A 26,199-nucleotide genomic window follows, 5' to 3' on the forward strand; every position below is an offset into this window, starting at 1 on the left:
GTGGCTGATTTGCACGTACTGTACGTTGTTTGGTACACCAAATATTTTGATGTACGTAAAAATATGTACTCTTGTAAAAAACCTTAATTCACTAAACTTTCTAGGACATTTCCAATAAAAAACAAGAGAAAAGGCAACAACTTTTAGAGACATTTAAAGACATGTTTTACAAGACATCTACATATTGTGTAACTATGGCAAGAGACTTAAGATGACATTGATGATTGAACAGGCATATCAAAGCTCAAATGAGATTTGAAATAACACATCAATACTAAAAACATTAAAGTACCATAGGTGTGTGCCCAAAAGTGTATGGAATGGTTCGAAAACCCTCACACTCAATTAGGTGGCCTTATCTCCCAAATTTTATTTTCTTTTAAATTGCCTTGTACCAATCGATCTGTACCATTCGGATCCGTATAGTACAACCGTCTAATACAGCTAAGATTGATACGTACGTGTTGAATCAACCTTGAGGTGTTAATAGAGTGGTAGTGCTTACCCAGAGTCCAGATACACCACCCAGCGTACAAGCTTGCAGCATGGGATACCAATCCTTGAGGTATGGTGCAAGGCCACAATTGTTACAAGTTCCCACACTTAGTCAAACTCTATGGATTTAAGGTGAGTCAGACGGCTATTTTATGTCTAATTTTAAGTGTCTATTTGGCTTGTGTCATGTCACGAGTCATAGAGAAGCAGTGCCAGATGCTTAGACCTCAAGAGATTATACGACCTCTAAGCACCTTCAAGTGCCAAAAGAAGCAATTTTTTGAGAATAAACGTAGTGTTTGCACATAATTCGTAGAACAACCGTGCATGACACGTGTATCAAAACTATATAACTGAATTCTATAATGGCTCGTCTTGAAAGAAAGGGACCCAAGCATAAAAAACAAAAACCATCAGCATGGCAGCTGAAAAGTGCTTACATGCTTTAATAAATGAAGTTGCAAAATTAGACAATAAGTGTATACAAAAGTTTCATAAACCATTCATCAAGAGCATAATTCAAATAGGAAGCTTACTTACTTCCAACCTTCTAAAAAGACAGAAGCCGCTTCTGGCGAAGTGATCACTATCCAATCAAAAGTCTTTTCTGCAGCTACAAAATCAAACTCGTTCAACCAAGACAAATGTGACACTCCAAGCTTCTAAAAAGAACTATGTTTAACCTTGGATTACGGAAGGCAGCATGTCCAAATCAGGCCCTTCTTTGTGCTCGATAAGTGGAAGTTCTAAATTGGAAATTCCATGTGAATCCTGCGCAGGTATAATCGCAGAGTTAATCAATCTAGTTTTTATCAATATATCTGCTGAGATACTGGAGTAGAGGAGAAAAGAAGGAAGGAGGGGGAGCCGCTGGTGTGATGCACATAGTCTATACTTAAACCTATCAACATTCTTAAAGACAATCATAGATGAACATATCATCTGAGAGCTTAGCCTGTAAATGTGCCAGATTATAAGGTCGATTTGTCAACACAAGGTAAAAAGTTTCAAATGAGTTGAAGTCCAAATCCACTAGCAAGCAAAAGATACTAATGAGTACAACATAACCATTGTTTAAGTGCCCAGTTATTGTTACTGAAAGAAACAACAACAATAACTGGGTAATCAACAAAGATTCTTTACCTATGTGTGTGTGGACATGCAATAACTCCTACCTCTAGGACATAGGACACCTTAGGAAGTGTTTTGGCAGCCTTGTGAGCCTCTCAGAGGACCTGCATGCCCAAGCAGTTAGTTAGGATGCATACCCTCTGATTGCACATGAGCACCTTCTTGCGCGTGCTAGGTGTAGGCACAAGGAAGTGTGCACAGTTTAGGACTTTAATCTTTAGAACTTAGCCTAGGTAGTTAGAGCATGTGAAGCACCTATTATTCATGATAACTCTATTAAGAAGTGACAATTTAAGTGGAATCGTGGGAGCAAATATATTGCTCGACCTCCACTTCAGAACCGTATAAACATGAGCCCTTGGCCCACCCTTCGATCATCAGAGAATTCAGAATGCACAAGATAGGTATCCAACACTCATAGCACCCAGCACATCATAGCGTTTCTAATCAGCCATCAACCTCATCGTCTAGTGTTTTTAGCACCCTCAGCCATCAGCGGTTTTGGCAACCGCATTTTCATTCTGAGCATCTCTTCAGCATTAGCATTTTCAGCCTCAACACCCTCAGCATCAGCGTTTTCAGCATCTGCACCAACATCCCTGTATTTTGCAGATCTCTTGCCCGTGCCCCTTGCGTTTTCACACTTCAGCACTTCAGTGCCTCTGTACCATCAATACCCAGCCTTCTAGCGCATGATTCCATTAGCATCGAGCATCATTATACCAACATTTTTGCAATCTAAAGGAAATACCACTCGAGCAATAGAGTTGGGGGGGGGGGGGGGTTTGAACTCTCTCTCTCTCTCTCTCTCTCTCTCTCTCTCTCCTGCTCCCTCGCGCTGCCCCTCCCTCTGCCCCCGCGCGGTGCCCCCCCCCCCCCCCCCCCTTTCTCTTTGCTCTGCACCCTCGCGCTGCTCCCCCTCTGCACCCTCTCTCTCTCTCTCTCTCTCTCTCTCTCTCTCTCTCTCTCTCTCTCGTTGCGCCCTGCTCTACACGCTCGCGCTGCCCCTGCTCTGCACCCTCGCGCCGCTCCCTCGGGCTGCCCCCCCTCTACAGCCTCGCTCTTTCTCCCCCCCCCCCCCCCCCCGCGCTCTCTCTGCAACCCCAAACCCTCGTGCTCCCACCCCTTGTTGCGGGCCCGTGAGTAGAGAGAGAATAGGGAGGGAAAATAAGTGTAGAGAGAGAGGTCCCGTACGTAGAGAGAAAGTGGGAGGGTTTTTTAAGCGTAGAGAGAGAGGAGAGATAAAAAGCGTAGAGAGAGAAAGTGTAGAGAGAATGGGGAAACCTCGAAAGAGGGGGCACGCATCCTTCGTTTTCCCTCCATGGAAGCAAAGGACTTTTTAAAGAAAAGGCAAACTCTGAAGAAGACGGACATCTTTCTCGGAGATGATCTCACCCTCTCGCAGATTGCTCATATGCAAGAAGTAATGCCGGAGATTAGAGCGGCAAGGGAAAAAGGCAAGATTGCCTTTTACCGAGATGGCAGAGTGGTAATACTGGAGCGACACTCCACATGACGATGCGAGACGAATAATACCACACTCAAAGTTGCTACCTGGAAGTGTAATGGATCCATGTGCCTTGATCTGGGTGCTTTTGAGGATAGTTTTACTGGAAGAGACATCATCTTCTACTCTGAGACACATCAGGCCCCTGGGAAATCTATGCCTCACATCAGTGGATACAAATGGGAGACAGCATGCAGACAGGAGACACGATCAGAGCACAGAGGGCGGGGATCAAGGGGATTGGCAGTGTTATTCAGAGAGAAGTTCCGGCCATTGATACATATAGCCCGTAGGGATGAGCAGGCTAGGTACATGTGGGTGAGATTGAGAGCAGAGACACAGAGGCTTGGTTTATGTGGGTGAGATTGAGAGTAGGGATGAGCAGGCTATGGATGAGCAGCGCGCGAGGGTTCTATGAAGTCTTGCTGGCCGACACGGATGCTCAGGATGCTGTGCTTGAAATGTCTCCTCTTTTTTTCAATACGCAGATGACTCATGTATTGCCCTGGGCTCTCACCAAGGACTATCAGAGTCTCATTCGTCACAAGTGTCCCGTTTGGGTTGAGGTAGTCGACTTTGCTCGCACTTGGCGTCACTTTCTTCCTTTGTTGGCTGCTCAGCTGGGCAAAGTCATTTGCCCTCCTAAGCTGGACGCAAACACAAACCGTTTTTGTGTTGGGACACAGATATCCCCACACCAGCAAGCATTTCGATCGATTATGGAGATGTAGTGGTTGGAAAGCGTCCATTTAAGCTTTAATGGGGTAAGTTTGCAAACTCTTGCTTCCGCTGTGGCAAATTTGGTCATATGCAGTTCGAATGTCTGGAACCAAATTTGCAACCACCTCCTTCGGCTGTCCCTACTCCTCAACCTTGCTCACCTCTGAAATCTTCAATCTCCTCCCAAACAACTGTGGCGTATAAAGGCAAAGGGAAACAATTACAATTGTCTGCACTTTCTGCTTCTCCAAATATTAAAGACAAAGAAAAAGGACATGTTTCGACCTCTCAAACTTGGATAGTGCCCAAGAAACCCGCTAAAGCTGCTACAACCCGTATTTCGACATCTTCTCGTAATTATGTGCTCCCTTTAAAGAATGTTGCTCAGAAAAAACTCCCTTGTAATGACAACACTTCTTTGGTTGAAGCTTGGGACAAGGTGGTTCGCTCTTACAAGGAAGTTGTTACAGGAGAAGCCTCTTTATCGCAAGGTGCCTTTATTTTCAATCATCTGGATCCAAGTCTTGACCCACGCCTTTTCCTTTCTTGGCAACCTTGATCCATTTCTCGGCTTCATCTGCCTTCTGTTGAGTCTTCGTAATAACATCCATCAAGACGTCGTCATTTTTTTGTGGTGCTCTTCTTCTTCTTTGATGGCCCTTACTTGCTCCTTGATCGTGTTGAGTTCTTCTATTAGTGAGGGTTGCAATTCTCCCTCCTCAAGTGTGTTTCTTGATCGTGCTTCAGTGAGATCCTTCCTGAGTGACGCAATCTCTTCGTCCTGAGCCATCACACGATCTTCTAGTGCATTTATCTTACTTTCTTGGATCAACACGCGTCCTTCGAGCATTTTTATTGCGCCCAATAAGTTGCGGTTCATCTTGCTAATGGTTTTCGTCATTTCTTCTTTGCATTTTTGGATAGCATCCTATAAGGGGTCGTTTTGCTTTCTCATGCTTAATAGCCGCCAAAACGAGAGCATATGCGCACATGTGTTTCCACACTTTGCATACTCTCTCTCTCTCTCTCTCTCTCTCTCTCTCTCTCTCTCTCTCTCTCTCTCGCTACGCGCCCTAATTTCTCTCTTTACGCTCCTTTTTTTTAATAATAATTTTAAAATCAAACCCTCTCTTTCTCTACGCGCGTAGGTTTTCTCTCTCTACGCGGACAGAAACTCTCTACACTTTCTCTCTCTACGCTTTTTATCTCTCTTTCCCTACGCTTAAAAAACCCTCCCACTTCTCTCTCTACGTAGGGGACCTCTCTCTCTCTCTACGCTTATTTTCCCTCCCTATTCTCTCTGTACGCACGGGCCCACAGGGGGTTGGAGCGCAAAGGTTTGGGGTTGCAGGGAGAGCGGGGGGGAGGGGGGACAACGAGGGAGCAGGGAAGCGAGGGAGAAAGAGCGAGGGTGCAGAGGGGGGGCAGCACGAGGGTGCAGAGTAGGGGGTAGTGAGGGAGCAGGGGAGCTGGAGAGAGCGCGAGAGAGAGTGTGAGGCAGCGAGGGTGGGGTGGGGGGGGGGGGGGAGTGCAGAGGCGTGAGGGAGCAGGGGAGCTGGAGAGAGTGCGTGAGGTAGCGCGGGTGGAGAGGGGGGGCAGCGGGAGGGTGCACAGCAGGGGGCAGGGGAGCGAGAGAGAGAGAGAACCTGAAACGGGAGCAGGAAAGCAGGGGAGTGGGAGAGAGAGGGAGAGAAAGCGAGAGAGAGAGAGCGTGAGGCAACGAGGGTGCAAAGGGGGGGTAGCGCGAGGGAGTAGAGGGGGGGCAGCGTGAGGGTGCAGAGTAGGGAGCAGCACGAGAGAGAGAGAGAGAGAGAGAGAGAGAGAGAGAGAGAGAGAGAGAGAGAGAGAGAGAGGACACCAAATGGAGTCCCAAAGTTTAAACCGCCCTCCAAGGGGCCCCCACTCTATTGCTCGAGTTGTATTTGCTTTAGATTGCAAAAATGATGGTATAATGATGCTGGATGCTGATGGAATCATGCGTTGGAAGGCTGGGTTTTCATAGTACAGAGGCACCGAAGCGCTGAAAGGTGAAAACCCAAGGGGCACGGGCAAGAGATCTGCAAAATGCAGGGATGTTGGTGCGGATGCTGAAAACGCTGATGCTGAGGGTGCTGAGGCTGAGGAGATGCTTAGAATGAAAATGTTGTTGCCAAAAACGCTAATGGCTGAGGGTGCTAAAAACACTGGACGATGAGGCAGATGGCTGACTAGAAGCGTTGCGATGTGCTGGGTGCTACGAGTCTTGGTTACCCGTCTTGTGCATTCTGGATTCTCTGACGATTGAAGGGTGAGCCAAGGGCTCATGTTTATACGGTTCTGAAGTGGAGGTCAAGCAATATATTTGCTCCCACGATTCCACTTAAATTGTCACTTCTTAATAGAGTTATCATGAATAATAGGTGCTTCACATGCTCTAACTACCTAGGCTAAGTTCTAAAGATTAAAGTCCTAAACTGTGCACACTTCCTTGTGCCTACACCTAGCACACGCAAGAAGGTGCTCATGTGCAATCAGAGGGTATGCATCCTAACTAACTGCTTGGGCATGCAGGTCCTCTGAGAGGCTCACAAGGCTGCCAAAACACTTCCTAAGGTGTCCTATGTCCTAGAGGTAGGAGTTATTGCATGTCCACACACACATAGGTAAAGAATCTTTGTTGATTACCCAGTTATTGTTGTTGTTTCTTTCAGTAATAATAACTGGGCACTCAAACAATGGTTATGTTGTACTCATTAGTATCTTTTGCTTGCTAGTGGATTTGGACTTCAACTCATTTGAAACTTTTTACCTTGTGTTGACAAATCGACCTTATAATCTGGCACATTTACAGGCTAAGCTCTCAGATGATATGTTCATCTATGATTGTCTTTAAGAATGTTGATAGGTTTAAGTATAGACTATGTGCATCACACCAGCGGCTCCCCCTCCTTCCTTCTTTTCTCCTCTACTCCAGTATCTCAGCAGATATATTGATAAAAACTAGATTGATTAACTCTACGATTATACCTGCGCAGGATTCACATGGGATTTCCAATTTAGAACTTCCACTTATCGAGCACAAAGAAGGGCCTGATTTGGACATGCTGCCTTCCGTAATCCAAGGTTAAACATAGTTCTTTTTAGAAGCTTGGAGTGTCACATTTGTCTTGGTTGAACGAGTTTGATTTTGTAGCTGCAGAAAAGACTTTTGATTGGATAGTGATCACTTCGCCAGAAGCGGCTTCTGTCTTTTTAGAAGGTTGGAAGTAAGTAAGCTTCCTATTTGAATTATGCTCTTGATGAATGGTTTATGAAACTTTTGTATACACTTATTGTCTAACTTTGCAACTTCATTTATTAAAGCATGTAAGCACTTTTCAGCTGCCATGCTCATGGTTTTTGTTTTTTATGCTTGGGTCCCTTTCTTTCAAGACGAGCCATTATAGAATTCAGTTATGTAGTTTTGATACACGTGTCATGCACGGTTGTTCTACGAATTATGTGCAAACACTACGTTTATTCTCAAAAAATTGCTTCTTTTGGCACTTGAAGGTGCTTAGAGGTCGTATAATCTCTTGAGGTCTAAGCATCTGACACTGCTTCTCTATGACTCGTGACATGACACAAGCCAAATAGACACTGAAATTAGACATAAAATAGCCATCTGACTCACCTTAAATCCATAGAGTTTGACTAAGTGTGGGAACTTGTAACAATTGTGGCCTTGCACCATACCTCAAGGATTGGTATCCCATGCTGCAAGCTTGTACGCTGGGTGGTGTATCTGGACTCTGGGCAAGCACTACCACTCTATTAACACCTCAAGGTTGATTCAACACGTACGTATCAATCTTAGCTGTATTAGACGGTTGTACTATACGGATCCGAATGGTATGGATCGATTGGTACAAGGCAATTTAAAAGAAAATAAAATTTGGGAGATAAGGCCACCTAATTGAGTGTGAGGGTTTTCGAACCATTCCGTACACTTTTGGTACTTTGATGTTTTTAGTATTGATGTGTTATTTCAGATCTCATTTGAGCTTTGATATGTGTCACGTGACACATCCAACCCTATGTGTCCGTGGACAAGCTACAGCATGATCAGGGTTCAGTCAGTCCAGTCAAGTCTAGATTAGAAGTGATCTGGCACTTTTGTGAGTCTATTCGTAGACCGTGCATGCCCAGTCACTGAGTGTAGATGCATTCCTCTGGTTGCACACAACATAATCATCAGAATTCCGTTCAGAATCCATCAGGGGAATTTTTCAGTGTATTTAGCCTATTTTCCCTATTTTTGGTATTTTTCAGTTACTATTTTTAAGTGACTTCCCAACAAAAGTAGGTAGGGCAATTTTGCTAAGAAAATATATAAGCAAACCGAAGTTAGCACTAAATGGCAGAAGAGGCAGCAGGAGCTTCCCGCTCAACAAGCACCTTCTCAGCAGGAACCCCCATCAGTACCCCCAACGTTTTTGGTCTTCATCATCGTCAACCATTAGCCTAGCGTTTTGGTTTCCATCAGCATCCCCAGCTAGCATTGGCGATTTCAGCCTTGATCATCACCGACAGTCCCAGATTTCAGCCTTGCTTCATCGCCACAGACAATCAGCCCTAGCGTTTTGTTCTCCACCAACACCTAGCCCTGGCGTTTTTGCATATCCTCAGCACCCCCACAACCCTGGCATTTTCAGCCATCCCATGATCGCCAGCAGTCCCAGAACCACCAGCGTTTTTCACTAAAGCTAGCAGGGCAGATCAGCGTTTTCATTTTCAGCCCCCTTTGCTGCAGATGTTCAATGTTTTTCAGCATTCCACACGACAATAGATTTCAGCCCTAGTTGGTTGCAGAAGATCCCCATTTTCAGCCCTCGAAAAGGCAGCCAAAACAGTCATTTTCAGCCACAGAAACAGCCCCGAAATTCAGCAGATAGAAGACCACAGATTTCAGCCCTAAGGTCGTCGTCGTCATTGGCATAGTCCCAGGTTGCATCAGTCCATTGCATCGTCATTGTACCACTTTGTGCAATCAATAAGTAGACCACTCTCGCCGACGAGAGTGAGGCCTTCGGAGGAGGGTTTTACGTCGTCTCTGGTGTCGTATCTCTCTTCTCTCTCTATTTCTCAGTCTCATACACTTGCACGCACAGTGTCCATTCACTTTGTTGCGATCATAGCACTTTCCATTTAGAACGGAAGGCTCTCCCTTCCATAAGAACTAAAAGGAACCTTGAGCATAGTTTGGAGCACTCATCTTGAGCAAAGCGCAAACAATCATTCCGCTGCACCTAACATTGGTATCAGAGCTTTGGCACTGTTCTGTATCACTCAAGGAAAGAACCACAAGAACCACATAATTTTTTTTGCTTGTTGAGGTCGCACGAACCCAAGGTCGCTTGGGCGTGTCGATTCCTAATCGTGTTTTGTTGAAGAGTGACAGGAATCCCAGGAAAGAAGGGTTTGTCCAGCCTCCCCTTGTGTCTCTTTTCACTCATTGAGAGCGGACTGCGCAATTAGCGGCCGGCCAATAGACGTGAGGTGGAAAAAGCAACCTTGGTGTGAGCGCAAGGCCGCGAAGGGGTGCGCCCGCGGAAAAGAGTAGAACTCGGGTGAAGAGAAGATCCTTCTCAAACGTGATTTGCAATCAAAAGGAAACCTCAAGACCCTCAAGAACCCAAGAACCCAAGACCCTCAAGAACCCAAGTTTCTAGTGAACTTAAGGACCCAAGACCACAAGAACCCACAAGAACCACGACTTCAGAATGATCATCACTCGAAGCGGAATGGATACTTCGCTTGGAGGTGATGAGCATGAGAGAGGCGAAGAAGAATTTTCTCCACCAGGAGGTTTTTCTGACCCTTCCCCACCTACGTCAAGGATTGCACTAATTCCTATGAAGGAGCTGCCGCAGTTGTTTATGGACAAGAAGTTAGACTGAAAAGCAGAAATAGAGCGTGAACACGAAGAAAAGATGGCAGCCATAGAGCGTCAATACACAGAAAGAGTGGCAGCCATACATCGCGAGAACAAAGCAAGACAAGCAGAATATGACCGCGAGACCAAAGCAAGAATGCAAGAGATGTTGCGACTCTTTTGTCAAATGTAGGCACAGAATCAACAGGATCGGGAAAAGGAGACTGTCTCAGTCTCTTCTTCTCCAAAGCAAGATACACATGATTTGCATGATGATTTGATTGATAATGATTTGCATGATGATTTGAATGACAATGACAAGCATGATGATTTGCATGATCAAGATGTTATTTCTCACAAGCATGATGAGTTGCATGAAGCTGATGTGATTGTTCACAAGGATGATGTGTTAGTGGATGCTTTTTCTAGCGAAGGTAACCTCGTTGTAGATTCGATCAATCACGAAGAACCGATCTTGGCTTTCGAGTCCAGGTCCAAAGAACTCCCACAGGACGATTCGATCATTCAGGAAGAACCGATCTTGGCTCTCGAGCATAGGTCCAAAGAACCCTCACAGGAAGTATTATGTGTTCGCATGATTGATACGTACGCATTGTTCGAGTGTTTCATTCGTGATCGTTTCTTATATTTTAGTGAGCATCTTTATGTGATCCCTTTTCCTAAGCATGACATATTGTATGTTGAGCACGTTTCTCTCATGGATGAGCACGAATGTATGCGGATTTCTCATGAAAAGGTGAAAAGTATGTATGTAAGGAAGTCACATCCCATGTCTCTTCCTTGGCATGACACATTCGTAGAATGAGCACATGAAAGTATGAGCACCAAGCATGGGCATTTCCGTTGTGAATTGCCACAGTTGATTGCTTTAGATCAGAAGAAAAAGATTCGATCTCATTGTTTGCGTGTGTGTGGTGAACGGTTTGACACTTCGTCTATTAATTCATCTACATTGCATGCACAGTCTTTGAGGAAGACAAGATTTTTTCCACTCACTTTACATGGAATAGATATGTTCATGGTTTTGTGTTGGAAATGGTTTCATGAATTTTCAGCCATGGAGATTCTTGAAGAAGAAGGAAGCATGACTCTCAACGAAGTTGAAGCATTGAAGGAGCCACAGAAGACTTTGTGTCGCTTTCGGCACGGCCCAAAAAAGCAAGCGGTACAGACCTTTATGAAGTTCAAGTACTGCACGACCCACACATCAGGGTGGGCCGGCGAAGAGTCCCTTCCAAGATTTCGGATGCTATTGGCGATCTCCCTCGATGCCATACAGTTTGGTACCAGTACCTCACTTTGAAAAGGAGGGGATGTCACGTGACACATCCAACCCTGTGTGTCTGTGGACAAGTCCGTGGACAAGCTACAGCATGATCAGGGTTCAGTCAGTCCAGTCAAGTCGAGATTAGAAGTGATCTCGCACTTTTGTGAGTCTATTCGTAGACCGTGCATGCCCAATCACTGAGTGTAGATGCATATCCTTTGGTTGCACACAGCATGATCATGAGTATTCCCTTCAGAATCCATCAGATTCCATCAGGGGAATTTTCCAGTGCATTTAGCCTATTTTCCCTATTTTTGGTATTTTTCAGTTACTATTTTTAAGTGACTTCCCAACAAAAGTAGGTAGGGCAATTTTGCTAAGAAAATATATAAGCAAACCCAAGTTAGCACTAAATGGCAGAAGAGGCAGCAGGAGCTTCCCGCTCAACAAGCACCTTCTCAGCAGGAACCCCCATCAGTACCCCCAACGTTTTTGGTCTTCATCATCGTCAACCATTAGCCTAGCGTTTTGGTTTCCATCAACATCCCCAGCTAGCATTGGCGATTTCAGCCTTGATCATCACCGACAGTCCCAGATTTCAGCCTTGCTTCATCGCCACAGACAATCAGCCCTAGCGTTTTGTTCTCCACCAACACCTAGCCCTGGCGTTTTTGCATATCCTCAGCACCCCCACAGCCCTGGCGTTTTCAGCCATCCCATGATCGCCAGCAGACCCAGAACCACCAACGTGTTTCACTAAAGCTAGCAGGGCAGATCAGCGTTTTCATTTTCAGCCCCCTTTGCTACAGATGTTCAATGTTTTTCAGCATTCCACACGACAATAGATTTCAGCCCTAGTTGGTTGCCGAAGATCCCCATTTTCAGCCCTCGAAAACGCAGCCAAAACAGTCATTTTCAGCCACCGAAACAGCCCCGAAATTCAGCAGATAGAAGACCACAGATTTCAGCCCTAAGGTCGTCGTTGTCATCACCGTCGTCATCATCGGCATAGTCCCAGGTTGCATCAGTCCATTGCATCGTCATTGTACCACTTTGTGCAATCAATAAGTAGACCACTCTCGCCGACGAGAGTGGGGCCTTCGGAGGAGTGTTTTGCGTCTCTAGTGTCGTATCTCTCTTCTCTCTCTATCTCTCAGTTTCATACACTTGCACGCACAGTGTCCATTCACTTTGTTGTGATCATAGCACTTTCCATTTAGAACGGAAGGCTCTCCCTTCCATAAGAACTAAAAGGAACCTTGAGCACAGTTCGGAGCACTCATCTTGAGCAAAGTGCAAACAATCATTCCGCTGCACCTAACAATATGTCTGTTCAATCATCAATGTCATCTGAAGTCTCTTGCAATAGTTCCACAATATGTAGATGTCTTGTAAAACATGTCTTTAAATGTCTTTAAAAGTTGTTGCCTTTTCTCTTGTTTTTAATTGGAAATGTCCTAGAAAGTTTAGTGAATCGAGGTTTTTTTACTAGAGTACATATTTTGACGTACCTAAAAATATTTGGTGTACCAAACAACGTACAATACGTACAAATCAGCCACGTTCAATACGTTTGGAACCACCTTGACTGTCACTGAAGGGCCCAATTCACACTGGCTGATACCATCCTAATATCTGGGGATGTGTTTGTTGTTCCCAATCTTCGTGGTCTCAAGTCGAGCTGACTCGTGACTATGTTTCCACTCGATCAGGTACTTTAGTATCTTCCAAGTTAGAGCCTCCCATAGACGGACAAAGTTCTTGAGCCATCCATGTGTGCTTCAGAAGGAGGCTGCCAAAGGGGCGTGGCCAGATCGCAGAAATGCTTTGAAGGTAATGTTTGAGCCACTACAAAAGGTTTGCGACGGATATGCCTCGTGGGAATTGAGAAGAAGGAAGAAGAACAGCAGTTGGACAACCCTTTAGAGTGAAGTAAAATTACCTTGATTGGCCATGGCTATGGGAGAAATTCATGAAACAATTGCGTAGGACCTTTTAACCCGACTTTGGGCCCCCCACTTAGTCACCATCTGATTGCTGAGCACCTACTCCGGCAGATCATTGAGTGGCGAGTCACTTGTAGAAATGGCCTGATTGGCCTCCTTTTGGCTCTGCAGTTGGTAATGGCTTGTGTAGTGTGGAATAGCTGATTGTGTTGCCCCAGCCACCAATGGGTTTAGTGTACATAGCCAGCGGAAATGACCGGCTGATCCCCCCTCTGCAGCCATGAAGGGCCTGCACATATGACCTGCTGGGGTGCTAAGAGACACTGCCTGGGCTTGGTGGAAATTGGAATGCTCATCAATGGGCATCCTCACAGGTGGAACTTGCTATGTGGCTGACAGGCTGACCAGAGACATGAAGTAAATGCAATTGCAACTTCAAGATTTAAACCAATATGCTCCAGGGTCTGGCTGGCCAGAGGTACCACCCTACTGGGCTCTCTTGCCCATCATACTCTCATAAGAGGATTTAGCCTACAAGCTTGTGATACTTATTCTTGAAGGTAAATGAGCGGTCATGGAGGGAATGATGATTTTTGCCATCGATACTCCCAGCCACGTTGACATCAAGAGGTGCTAGCATTCCTTCATGGCAGTTGTTTTGTGCATGTTGCCATGTCTTGTTAAGAGAGCAGGATGTTCCTCTAATACCAATGATAGTGCTCCCCTAGGATCCCTCCTGCACACGTGACAGGATATCAGCCAAACACACACATTAAATAACACGGAGGATAGTCATTTGACTTACTTCTCATATTATTAAGTTAAAAGCATGTCTATTGTGTCTATTTACTGCATCCTCAAAGTTGGCAATCTGGTACCCAGATAGTGTCATTGTACATGCCACAATGCTAGGTCTACTGACTTACTTCTCAAATTATTAAGTTAAAAGAATGTCTATTGTGTCTATTTACTGCATCCTCAGAGTTTGCAAGCTGGTAACTAGATCGCGCTATTGTACAACCCACAATGCCAGATCTACTGAGCTTCTGTAGTTTGCTGAAGGGAAATTAGTATCAGACAATGAAGGGTTGGGGCAGCAAGAAGATGTTGTAGAAAATTGGATATTCAAATGCTGGTCTGCTTTTCCAGTAAACCTTATTGATAATGTGTACTGAGGTGTTCCTCAACCATCATTGCATGCGAATTTTGTCGAATTTTTATCTGCTTTAAGTAGAGGCAAAGACTTCCTTTGCTTATCCAACTTTATGCATGCGGATGTTGCAATGTTTGAAAACTAACATAGGCTGCAGGAGTTATCTTCTCATAGGGACTTGTCCAAAGCAAGGGTTTGAAACAGTCATTGAAGGTAATCACCAGCAACGAGCTATGATTGTGACTTCTTGCAAAACTCTTGGGAGCCCTATATGATTGCATGATGCCTTCCATAAACACAAACAGCATTGCTGTTATTTATTCACAGTGAGCTGTAACAAAATATGAAGGACAGAAAATGAGTGCAAGAGCTGCTAAAACTCCAGAATGAGGTTTGTTCTGGTACACCACAGTAAAAATAAGTACCACATCTACTCGTTGCATATTTTCCTAGTTCTCACTGCTTATACTTAGCATACCACATGGTGGTTCTAGAAGGGAGGACAGTAGAGATGTTTGGCCTTGCTTTGTGAACATGCAGATGTGCTATCTATACTACTATTCTGCAATGTTTTCTGGCGTGGCACATTGCCATTGCAAATTGTTGGCTTGAGAGCTGGCTGCAAGGGTGCATGGGAAGATTTGAGTAAGGGAGAAGAGCCAGGGTGGAAAGGGCGAAAGAGGGCAGCAGGGGTCAGATAAGGCGCAAGATAGTTAACATGCTGTGCACACAAATGCATGCATGTTCACATGGATTCGATTGATCAGTGTATATACAAGCACCGGAAAGCCATGGAATCTTCGGATATGGATGCTTTAAGCCTTATCAAAGAATGTTTGCATGAGGACTTCGAGGATGCATGTCAAGCGTGGGAAGGATCGGCTCCCGTTATGGAAGTGTGCATCCCTAGACAGGAGCTTATGGATGCTATTGCTCAATATGCTCTTAACGGGGTGATTCTTTTTTTCCCGGGTAGGATGCCTACGGCTCAGGATGTAGGCCAATGGGTTGATTTCCTACTCAAACGGCAAGCAGCCCGAGGGGTTTACTTTGGCGCGCGAGGGTTCCATTGTTGAGGATTGAAGGGAGTTGGCATGAAATCTTCTATACTCATAACACTGAGAGCTAAAAGGCAATCTTCCAATTCTGAATCTATGCTTGAAGAGTCTTTTGTTGAGGAAGAGATTTCGCTTTTAAACTGGGTAATGCTGAATTCAAAGTTTGAGATTTTATCGGAGAAGAGGTCAGAGTAGCTATAGCCATCTTCCAAATAATGTTTTTGAATGCCACTGATTTTTTCTTCTTAGGGCGTTAAGAGACGTACATTTTCTGACCTGTTTTGCCAGAGATAAAACATTTATTTTCATTTTTAGAAGAAGTAGACGTACATTTTCTGACAAAGGGATGCTTTTGATTGTCTTGCAAATTTCTTTTCCTTTTTGCTCTTTTTCGAGTTCCTGGAGGAGCATTTCTTTTTGGTGTTTGCACAACCAATGTCTTTGGAGTAGTAGTTCTGTTTGCAGAGGTTTTGATTCCTTTAACTCCTTCTGCGCTTGCTTCTGGATACAAAATTCTTGTATTACTATTTGAATAATATCTCCAAGCGTTTGGTTTTCTAATTTTTTCAGAAGTAAATTTATGGACAAATTCTGCTTTTATTTTTCCAGAGTGATATTTGCCTACCTTATAAAGTTGATTTCTGTAGTAAATGTAGAAATCTTTAAATTGAGGAGATGTTGCATATCTGGGTTTCATGAAAAGCTTGAAGAGCCAGGTTTATTCGATTTTATTGATGTCCAATGAACTCCTTGTAGATGCCTTTGATCAATACGAGCATTGGAGGTTTGTCATTAAGAGGTCATAAGATAGAATTATTAATTCCTTGGGGAAGCATTTCTCACAAAGCCTTTAGTATGCCAATAAATCCGTTGATTGCTGCTTCCACAATAGTTTGTTGCCTCATTCTTCCAAAAAGTATTTGTTGGTAAATTTAATTGTGCGTATATTCTAGAACAAGGATGATTTCCCCTTGTTCCATGTTGTCAATGTTGTAGAATGTGATGCCATTTATCTTTCTTATTCCTTGCACAAATCGGGGAGTTGGAATGACTGAAGCACTCGTAGAGGCTTCTTCCATGGGCTCATCTTTCTCCATATGAAAGGGTACTAGAGGGATATGCACCTGTGAATAATCAATTTCACTTTTATTGGTGTCATCTTCTATGCCGAAATTGTAGTCATAAGGGGGAGATGAAAGTTGAGTATTCTTCTTGGAGGCCATTGTACACTGTTTCTTCATAAAAATAATCAAACTAATTCAGGTCTCCATGAAATACAGCTTCATGATGTTTAATACCTAATTTATATTTTGCATTGGGTATATCCCATCTTGGTTCTAACTGGTCTGCTTTAGTTCTAGTCGATTGATTCAGTGATAACTTCTTCAGGATTTTCTGATGCTGCTTTGTCAGTATTGTCAATTAGCTTATTTTGGTTTTTATGACATTTGGCTAGTGTGTACAAATTTCTTTTATAATTTTCTATATATATATGTGTGTGTGTGTGTGTGTGTGTGTATATATATATATATATATATATATATATATATATATATATATATATATATATATATATATATATATATATATATATATATATATATATGTATGTATGTATGTATATGTATATCTATATCTATGTATATGTATATATACATATCTATATATATACATATATATATGTATATATATGTATGTATATGTATATGTATATCTATATCTATGTATATGTATATATATATCTATATATGTATGTATATTGTATATGTATATATATATATCTATTTATGTATGTATATGTATATATCTATATATATGTATATCTATATATCTATATATATATATATATATATATATATATATATATATATATATATATATATATATATATATATATATATATATATATATATACATATATCTATTTATTTATGTATATGTATATATGTTTATCTCTCTATGTCTTATTATATAAGTAAAACAGTGATACACACACACACATATAAAATAATACACACCTTTTTTTGTAGTAAGTGCATTTGATTAATTTACAAGTGGGAAACCTTCAAAGAAGGAAAACCCACAACAAGAAGTCGATACATCATGGTGAACACCAATGTGTTCAAGTATGAAAATGTTCTAGAAACAAACATAAGAGAGCTGATAAAGGTCAGGGGATATATCCCCAGCAGTGAGGGCAAAACGCAAGGATTGCCGAAGAGACATCTTAAAGTAGGGGAAAGGGTCCAGATCAATGTGGTCAAACATGCGGGAGTTGTGTTGGCGTCAAATACTCCAGAAGGCCCAATATCTGACCCATATGAAGAAAGTAGCGAAAGGTTAACGCTAGCGACATGAATCCAAAAAGCCAGAATTTCTTCTGAAAGACCGCTACGGGAAAACGGAGACGCATGAGTGTAGAAACCCGGGACCAAGATCTCGTCAAGTTCCTCGACTTCCGGCTGATCTTCAGCTGGCATATCTTGTGGCATATCACCCACATAGGGTCTGAGAAGACTCACATGAAACGCATTGTGAATCTTCCAACTGTCAAGCAATTTCAGCCTATATGCAACATCACTGATTATGTCGCAGACTTGAAAAGGCCCATAGTAACGCATGCTGAGCTTTGGAAACAATCTTTCCTTGCCCTTCATCTTCTTTAACCTTGCCTTTTCAAAGCGTAGAAGCACCCAATCACCAAGTGAATATACTACTTCACGACGGTGACGATCACCTTCTTTCTTTTGCTTTGCTTGAGTCTTTTCTAAGGCCACTTTGACCTTCTTGTACATTTCATCCATGTCCTGAACATACTTGTCTGCTTCAAATATCTTGTCCTTTGTATGCAGTACGGGAGGAACTTTCTTGTCACCTTCAACTATCTCAAAAGGTGCCTTGCCAGTTGATAAATGCACTGTATTATTGTATGCATACTCCACCAATGGCAAATATTGCTCCCACTTTCCTTTATGCTCTGACACATAACACTTCAGCAGATCTAGGACAGTAGAATTTGCCTCTTCTGACTGCCCATCTGTTTGAGGATGAAATGACGAAGAGAATTTGAGCGTTGCGCCCATATTCTCAAACAAGCCTCTCCAGAACAAACTTGTCATAGTGGATCACGGTCGCTAACAATCGACTGTGGCATGCCATGATACTTGAAAATATTGCTCATAAACAAGCGTGCCATCTGATCTGGCTTTATCGTCTTCCTGACTGGAATAAAATGAGCCTGTTTGCTAAATCTGCAAATAATGGTCCAAATACCATTGTTTCCTGTCTGCGTTCTCGGAAGATCAAAGATAAAATCCATAGCAATACTTTCCCATGGTTTATCTGGAATAGGTAGTGGTTGCAATAACCCTGGTGCCTTTTGCCTGTCAAACTTGACCTTCTGGCAAATTAGGCATTCTCGCACAAAGGCATCCACATCTCTTCTCAATGTAGGCCAATAGAAGAATGTCTCAACCGCTTTAACTGTAGCATCATTACCACGATGCCCTGCATACGGTGGGACATGACTCTCTTCCATAACTTTGCGTCGCAATGGCTTTGTGACACACAATCTGCCATGCATCATCATGAATCCATCTTTGAGAAGATAGTGTTCATGACGTTGTCCATCCATTAGGTGCTCGAAGACCCTTGCAAAATCTTCGTCATTTTCATACTGTTCCCTCATATCATCAAATGCATGATGATAAGGAATCGACACAGCTGAAATTTGTGGCTTCCTTGACAAGGCATCAGCCACAACGTTCTTCTTGCCTTCCACATGCACAATGTGAAAGTGGAACATGGACAAGATATTTGCCCATCGCATATGCTTCTCAGATAACTTTGTCTGTGTCAAGAAGTATCGCAAGGTCTGATGGTCCGTTTGGACAACGAAATCTGCACCTAGCAGGTAGTGTTTCCAACTTAAGAGCGCATGAATCACAGCCAGTAGCTCTTTCTCATAGACCTGCATGGTCATCTCTGGCCCTTGCAAAATTCTGCTCTCATAGGCTACTACCTTGCCATTTTGCATTAGCATTGCACCAATGCTACTACCACAGGCGTCACATTGGACCACAAATGACTTCCTAAGATCTGGCAACACAATGATTGGATCTGAAGTCATCTTTTCCTTTAAGAGATTAAAAGCTGAAATCTCTTTCTGTGTCCATCTAAAGGTGATTGCCTTCTTTTGAAGAGTATGTAAAGGTGAAGCAATCTCAACGAAATTTCGGATAAACCTTCTGTAATAGGAGCATAGTCCCAAGAAACTTCTGACATCGTGCACCGTCTTCAAATCTGGCCATGACTTGATCGCTTCAACTTTTGCAGGATCCATTTTGACACCATCCTTTGAGACAATGTGTCCCAGAAAGTGAATCTCTTCCAGAAAAAACTCACTTTTCTTTGCATTGATGAGCAACCTATGACTGCGTAGCGCTTTGAACACAATGGCCAAGTGATGCCTATGCTCCTCTTCATTCTTTGAGTAGACTATCATGTCATCAAAGAATGTACCAACAAACTGCTGGTGTGGACGGAAAATTCTGTCCATCATCCTATTGAATGTAGCAGGAGCATTTGTGAGACCAAAGAGCATCACTAAAAATTCGTAAAGGCCAAACGTTGTTCTAAAAGCAATCTTGTGCACATCCTCTGAACTAATGCGTTTCTGATGGTACCCACTCTTTAGATCTATCCTGCTAAACATAGCTGCTCCTTCTAATTTGTCCATAATATCATCAATTCTAGGTATAGGGAACCTATTCTTGATGGTATTCTTGTTCAGTGCACGGTAGTCTATGCACATATGCCATGAGCCATCCTTTTTCTGCACCAACAACACTGGAGAACAGAATGGAGATGAACTGGGCTGAATCAGCCCCTTTTCTAACAGCTCCTGTACTTGGCCCATTATCTCTTTCTGCTGAGCCGCACTAACCCTGTACGGAGGCTTATTTGGTGGGCTACTGCCTGGCACCAAATCTATCGCATGGTCCTGGGGTCTCTCTGGCGGTAATTGAGACGGTAGTGAATCGGAAAAGCAGTCACTATATTGTTGTAAAAACATTGACCTTTCTTTGTCTAGCACAGATAAATTTGATTCATCACAATATGACACTTCACGTGCAAAAACCAAGTACGCAGAAAGATGCTTTTTCATTACAGAAGTAATAGCAGAAGCTGATACAGTGGGAATAGACTCCCCTTTAAGCTTTACATCCAGAATGTGAGTCTTTCCCCTGCTCTGTACAGTGATCTTTTTGTTGTAGGCATCCATGATTCCGTGTACACGAAACAACCAAGGAATACCTAACAACACATCACATCCGTCCAGTGGCATGATGTAAAATTCTTTAGCATCTACATAGGACTGGATATGTAGGCGCAACTTTCCAATGATGGGTGTCACAGCCTCTGTATGGCCAGGACATGCCAAACCTGCCTCTGCTGTATACCCCATCTCTTCAGGTCTGATTCCCAACTTTGAAGCCAATTCTGGGGAAATGAAGTTGGCTTTGGCACCTGGATCAAAGAAAATAAGCACTGTTTGATCCCTGACCTTTCCCCATGCTCTGCAAAGCGCACTTGCATGTGAATTTGGCTTGTCGCCCACCATATCTGGCACTAGACCAGCCATGGGCTTCTTTCCTTTCCTGTCCTCCTTGTCTTCAGAATCAGCTGGCCTTTTCTTTGTAGGACAGTTGTAAGCAATGTGGCCAGGCTGCTCACAGATGAAGCATTTGTTCTCTGACCTTAGGACCTTCTTTTGCTCTTCAGACTTGCGAGGAAAACGTCTTTTCCATTTCTTGGCTGGTCCCTTTTCTGATTCAGCCGAAGCTTTGCCTTTCCCTGCGTTGGCTGGCTCCTGAGTCCCTTTTGGAGCCTCATTGGGAACGTGCTTCTTCGCTGAATTTTTCTTGGCTGATCCTTCCTTGACGCCAGTATTGAATTCATAGTCTTCTCCCTTGAGCAAACCATTGCCAGTGTTTGCTACCTCAATGAGCTGCGTCAAAGTAGTGACTTTGGTCTTCGTGCAGTATTTTCTCAATCCTTTGGGTAGGCCACAACAATATTTTTCAATTTGTTCTGTCAATGGCACAAACCTATAGGAAGTTACTGGAAGTAGAGCTTTCCAAAACTTCCGATTGTAGTCATCCAGATTCTTGCAAGTAGCAACATTAAGCTGGTGCCATTCTGTCATGACATCTGCTTCAAAGTCATCCGATAACCATGTTGCTGCAAAAATCTGCTTGAAGTAAATCCATGTGGACGGAGCTTGCCCTTGAAGCAATAAAGTTGTCCACCATTGTCCCGCATTCCCTGTCAAGAAAGTGGCTGCCTTGCGGACGTTTGAAGCCTCTGTAAAGTTTCGCCCTGCATAGGCCTTGTCAAACTGTTGGAGGAATGAGAGAGCCTTAATTCTTGTCATCAAACCCTATAAAGGTCGTGAATGTCACACCTTTGCCACCTTCTTTGTACGGAGTTGGCCTCTCCAGTGGTGTTAAATTGTCATATGGAAGTGACTGAAACATGGGAACACTGTTAGGGTTCATTTGTGTTCCCTGACCGCAATTAAGTTGACCTAGAAATGCCATATTTGGCTGCTGATTTGTAATTCCAGCCATACCAAAATTTGCCTGTGGCATCCCAAATTGGCTCTGAGTGCTTTGAAACCCCGGTAGCATGCCCATGACACCATACATGGGGTTAGGCATCATTGTTTGAGCACCCCCAAACACTGTTCCTGGCGTGTAAAATTGATTTCTAGGTGCATGACCAGCCATGCTCTGGAATACCGATCCACCTCCAAAATAGCCAGGGTGTACTGAAGGTGGTGGGAAGACTTGTTGCATAGCCTGTGGGTTACTTCCTTGCCCATTAGAACCAGCTATAGGCTGCTGAAAAGTGGCGGACTGAACTGGTACAGCTTGAAAGACTGGCATCTCAACCACCTGTTCTTGCACCTTAGGCAGAGGTTGTGGAGACTGCATGTTCTCCGTCAAGTGTACAGGTGTTTCAATTGACTGTGCAATATGAATCACCTGTGCTTGAGCCTTAACGGGCTTTTGAATATGATCCAGTGACCCAACTTGCTGAGACGGAACAGGAGGTTGCAGAAAGGCTAAAAACCTTGGATTCTGCATTACTTGTGTGAACATAGCCACAGCAGTAGCCAACTGGGTCCTGAATATATCATCATCCGTCTGTGGTGGTCTTGAGGACTCACCACTTCATGTGTCTGTTGACCCTGTGAAGAGGAAACCTCTTCAGTCACATCATCTGGTCTGTCAGCCATAATTGCAATTCCCTGTGTCTGGTCTATAATCCCCTCTGTCTTCAAGTCCAAACTGACCAAGGCTCACTTCTATGGGAAAAAGTGATTTAATCCCGACGATGGAACCATGAAACCGGCCTGTTCAATCCAAAAAGGGCGGTAGACTTTAAACTTAAACCTTATTTGCTTTCACCCATTTAATTAGTCGTCCACTTTACCTGTACTTTCAAGACACAACAAAGGGGAGAGGGACACAGGTTGCTAGATTGCACCTGTATGAGTAGACCGACACCAGATTGGCCCCTAACTTAGGCGCCCCTTTCGGTATTTCTTTATTGTTCAAAAGAGGAATAAACGTTGTGGTTCCCTACAAGCTGCCCCGCACAAACTTGGCTGAATTTCAATTGTTCCGGCCCGATTTCGGCAGCATAACTGTACTAGGACCCTTCACAGTCAGTATTCCCACGCATTGACTAACTTTCCCGACGCATACGAGAACTTTGCAAAACCTGGCGAGAATCTGCAGCACGCGGAATTCTCTGTTTTCAGCCCCGAAAATGCGTTAGATCACCTGTACAGCGGTCCCCTCGCGTCCCCGAACCTCCTGGGGGTATTAGGGACCGTTTAGGGCCAAAACCCTAAACCTGCAAAAATACACAGCAGGCTGTAATTTACTGTTTCGGGCTCCATTTCACGTGCCGGTCGCATCCGTAGCAAGTCCTCGAGCTCCCGCACCTATAGGGCTACTTGCCCTTTGAATCGGACGAGATTTCTGGCGTGAAACCTCTCCGAATTCACCTGTACCTGCGGGGGATTAGCCGCTAGCTAATCCAGTACCTGTGCAAGAGGCTCTTGCCTCGGCAATCGCGCATGAACCCACACAAATGTACATTGGTCAAATGAAAAGCCCACTAGAGGGGCATAACATACTGCCATAGGGGAGAGAGAGGGCAGTGTGTAGCGTGCACGGCATCACTCCTGGCACCGCACTGTACATAGGAGGGAAAGCAAGCACTCCATAGCTCTTAACCTGTGACAAAATCTGAAAATGAGCCTCTCCCGGCTTAAAATTCAGCGCCACCTTCTCTTGCATGAGGAAAGTGCACCAGAATGTGCCACTTGGCGCATTTACAAGCATTTTCCCGTTTCGGGGTTGCCGCCTAAAAATCTCCCAACCGGTCGCCCAGTTGACTTCACGGCAGAGTAAGAAAATGTTCTCCTTGTCATTCCGGAGGTAATGACGCAAACACATTTTCAGGTCCCAAAATAGCAGTTCCCTAAATTTTAGGAGATGCTGCCATTGTATCTTTCTAGGTCATCCGACCCCCTTTGTACACTGCAGCCACACCAAGAACTGAAATGTAGCCTCTGTAGCAAAGGATTCACTTTGGCTAGTCAATGATCCCACTTTTGCTAACCATAGTCCTTGTCCAACCTTAGTGCTCTCTTGCCCTCAGGCCTGGACTCCCTCTGGACAGTTCCACACTAGCTATGCAATGTAGGGCAGTTAGATTTCCCGAGGGGTGTTTCCAAAAAGTGAAAGTAAATAGATAATAAGAAAGAAATCAACAATAAGGATAGATAGTAGTCACACGCTGGTGACACAACGCCACAGAAATAGACGTTCCTTAAGAGGCAAATGGCTCTTCCAAATGGCAGTAAGGGGTTTCTGCCACCAACGGGTGGAACGCTGTAGTGACCATAGGGCATTGCTGTGGTCCGCAAGCCACGGATCGGGCAACAAAATGTTGTAAACCTGGCGAGCAGAAATTGTGGCGAAGTTGAATTGATGCAGTCGCCAATTCATGATACGGCCTCCAACAGCCAGAGGTAGAATGGGGAGTAGGTCAGCCAGCATGAGGTGCAATTGCCGCGAGAGAGGTCGATAATGCATGCCTAAACCAAAAGTGCGTGCCATCTTGTGAAAACGAAGCACATTCCCTTCTGAATTCACAACATCAGCAAGCATACGCAGCCCACGACGAGAAAGAAAGTAAGCCTGGCGTCGAAAGCTGTCCACCAAAGTCAGCAGGCAGCCCTTCTCCAATGAATGCTTTCCAACCTCAAAGAGTTACCTTCATGCTCGGTGCGACCAGCCCAGGTCAAATGCAAGGTGACCTGTTTCCAGTCCGATATCAAAGCAGAGATGAGAGGACAGCCAGGAATATGTCCATCAAGTTTCCTGAACACAAACTTCCAAAGAGATGAATGCCAATGGCCAAATGAGGAGGTAACCACATATCCACATAAGAAAGCAACCATCACTGCCCATGGTTGTCGCTGCTCAACAAGCGTGGGCAAAAGCGATGCTTTCCGAGCAAGAGCATGTCTGCGCAAATCCAAGATGTTAAGGCCACCAAAGCGCTTTGGACTGCAAACCTGCCCATGGACATCAAGCACAAACCACATTTGTTAGCCTTTGTATGCCGTAAATGCGACAATATAGCCGACTGAAGAGAGGTAAGTCGGTGTTGGGGCCAAGGCAACAAGGGCAAATAGAACTGAACATATGCCATCATGATGCTCTGTACAATGCGGAGCCTGACATGGAGTGGCCAAGTAGACAATTTCCAATATTGGAGTTTGATATTGAGACGATGCATAACCCATTCAATCTGCTTCTTGCCAGTAACCTGCCAGCCAATAGGATATCCCAAATGTCGGGTAATTTCATACGGAGGCACAATCTTTTGAGGCCACAAAAGCTGATGCCAAGCTTGTGCATGAAGAGGCAAGAGATTAGACTTGTAGAAGTTAACTTTAAGACTAGCCGCAAGACCAAATAAGTCCAGCGCATGCATAATTTCGCGCATGTCCTCTAGAGTATTCTTGGGCATGAACAAGGAGTCATCCGCATAGGCCTGCCCAATAAAATTCTGGCATGAAGGCAAATGTAATCCATGAAGGCGGCCTTGGGAGATCAAGTGATCCAAGTGTAAGAGTAGAGGGTGGGTAGCAGTGGCAAATAACAAGGTACTAAGCGGGCAGCCTTGTCGAACTGAGCATCCAAGAGACCAAGAATCTGACACTTCGCTTGCAAGGATCCGTGAGGTCGTACTACGAGCGTATAAAAAATACACAATATGCGCTAGCTTTGGGCCAAATCCGAGACACTGCATGACATCCGCAATATAATCCCAGAGGACAGTGTCAAAAGCCTTATCTATGTCAACTTGCATCACTAGCACATCCTGTTGAGTATACTTAGCAAATTCCATATCCACCAGGATATTGGCCACATTGTCCATTATTTGGCGACAGAGGACAAATCCGTACTACGCCTGATGAAGACCTGCAAAAAGATAATCTTTGACGCGAAGTACTGTCATTTTGGCCAAAATCTTATAAATGACGGGCATAAGGGTAATAGGCTGCCAATGGGAAAAATGCTCGCAGAGTTTGTGTTTAAGTAGCAATACAAGAAGACCCTCTTTCCAAGATTTTGGCAGATGGTGAGTGTCCCAAGCGGCATTCAACATGAGAAGCAAGGGCTCCTTGAGAGAATCCCAGAACAAGATGAAGAATTCAATTGTGAGACCATCCTAGCCAGGTGAACGCCATCTACCAAGAGCAAGTAAGGCCAAGTGTAACTCATCCAGCGTAAATGTTGCCTCAAGGAAATTAGCTGCCTCTGGTGAAAGGATTGGTTGCACTCGAGATAACAATAATTGCCGTGCTGGGTGAGCCTCAGTAGAGGCGGAGGGAGGAGCAGCAAACACAGAATTG

The 26,199-nt window shown here is 44.1% G+C and overlaps 1 protein-coding gene across 2 annotated transcripts in view; it reads left to right on the forward strand.

The window, feature by feature from the left end:
- LOC147440248 (uroporphyrinogen-III synthase, chloroplastic-like) overlaps positions 1 to 26,199 on the forward strand; it is a 76,585-nt gene that overhangs the window by 21,035 nt on the left and 29,351 nt on the right. Inside the window, exons 3-4 of one of the 2 annotated variants that reach the window (XM_086530038.1) lie at positions 6,868 to 6,955; positions 7,026 to 7,098. In XM_086530038.1, the coding sequence (XP_086386164.1) occupies positions 6,868 to 6,955; positions 7,026 to 7,098 (161 nt within the window). The remainder of the gene's footprint in view (positions 1 to 6,867; positions 6,956 to 7,025; positions 7,099 to 26,199) is intronic. The other variant, XM_086530039.1, reaches the window with a different exon arrangement.

The sequence above is a fragment of the Adiantum capillus-veneris genome, chromosome 15 (assembly GCF_014529385.1).
Source record: "Adiantum capillus-veneris isolate H3 chromosome 15, ASM1452938v2, whole genome shotgun sequence".
Taxonomy (NCBI): domain Eukaryota; kingdom Viridiplantae; phylum Streptophyta; class Polypodiopsida; order Polypodiales; family Pteridaceae; genus Adiantum; species Adiantum capillus-veneris.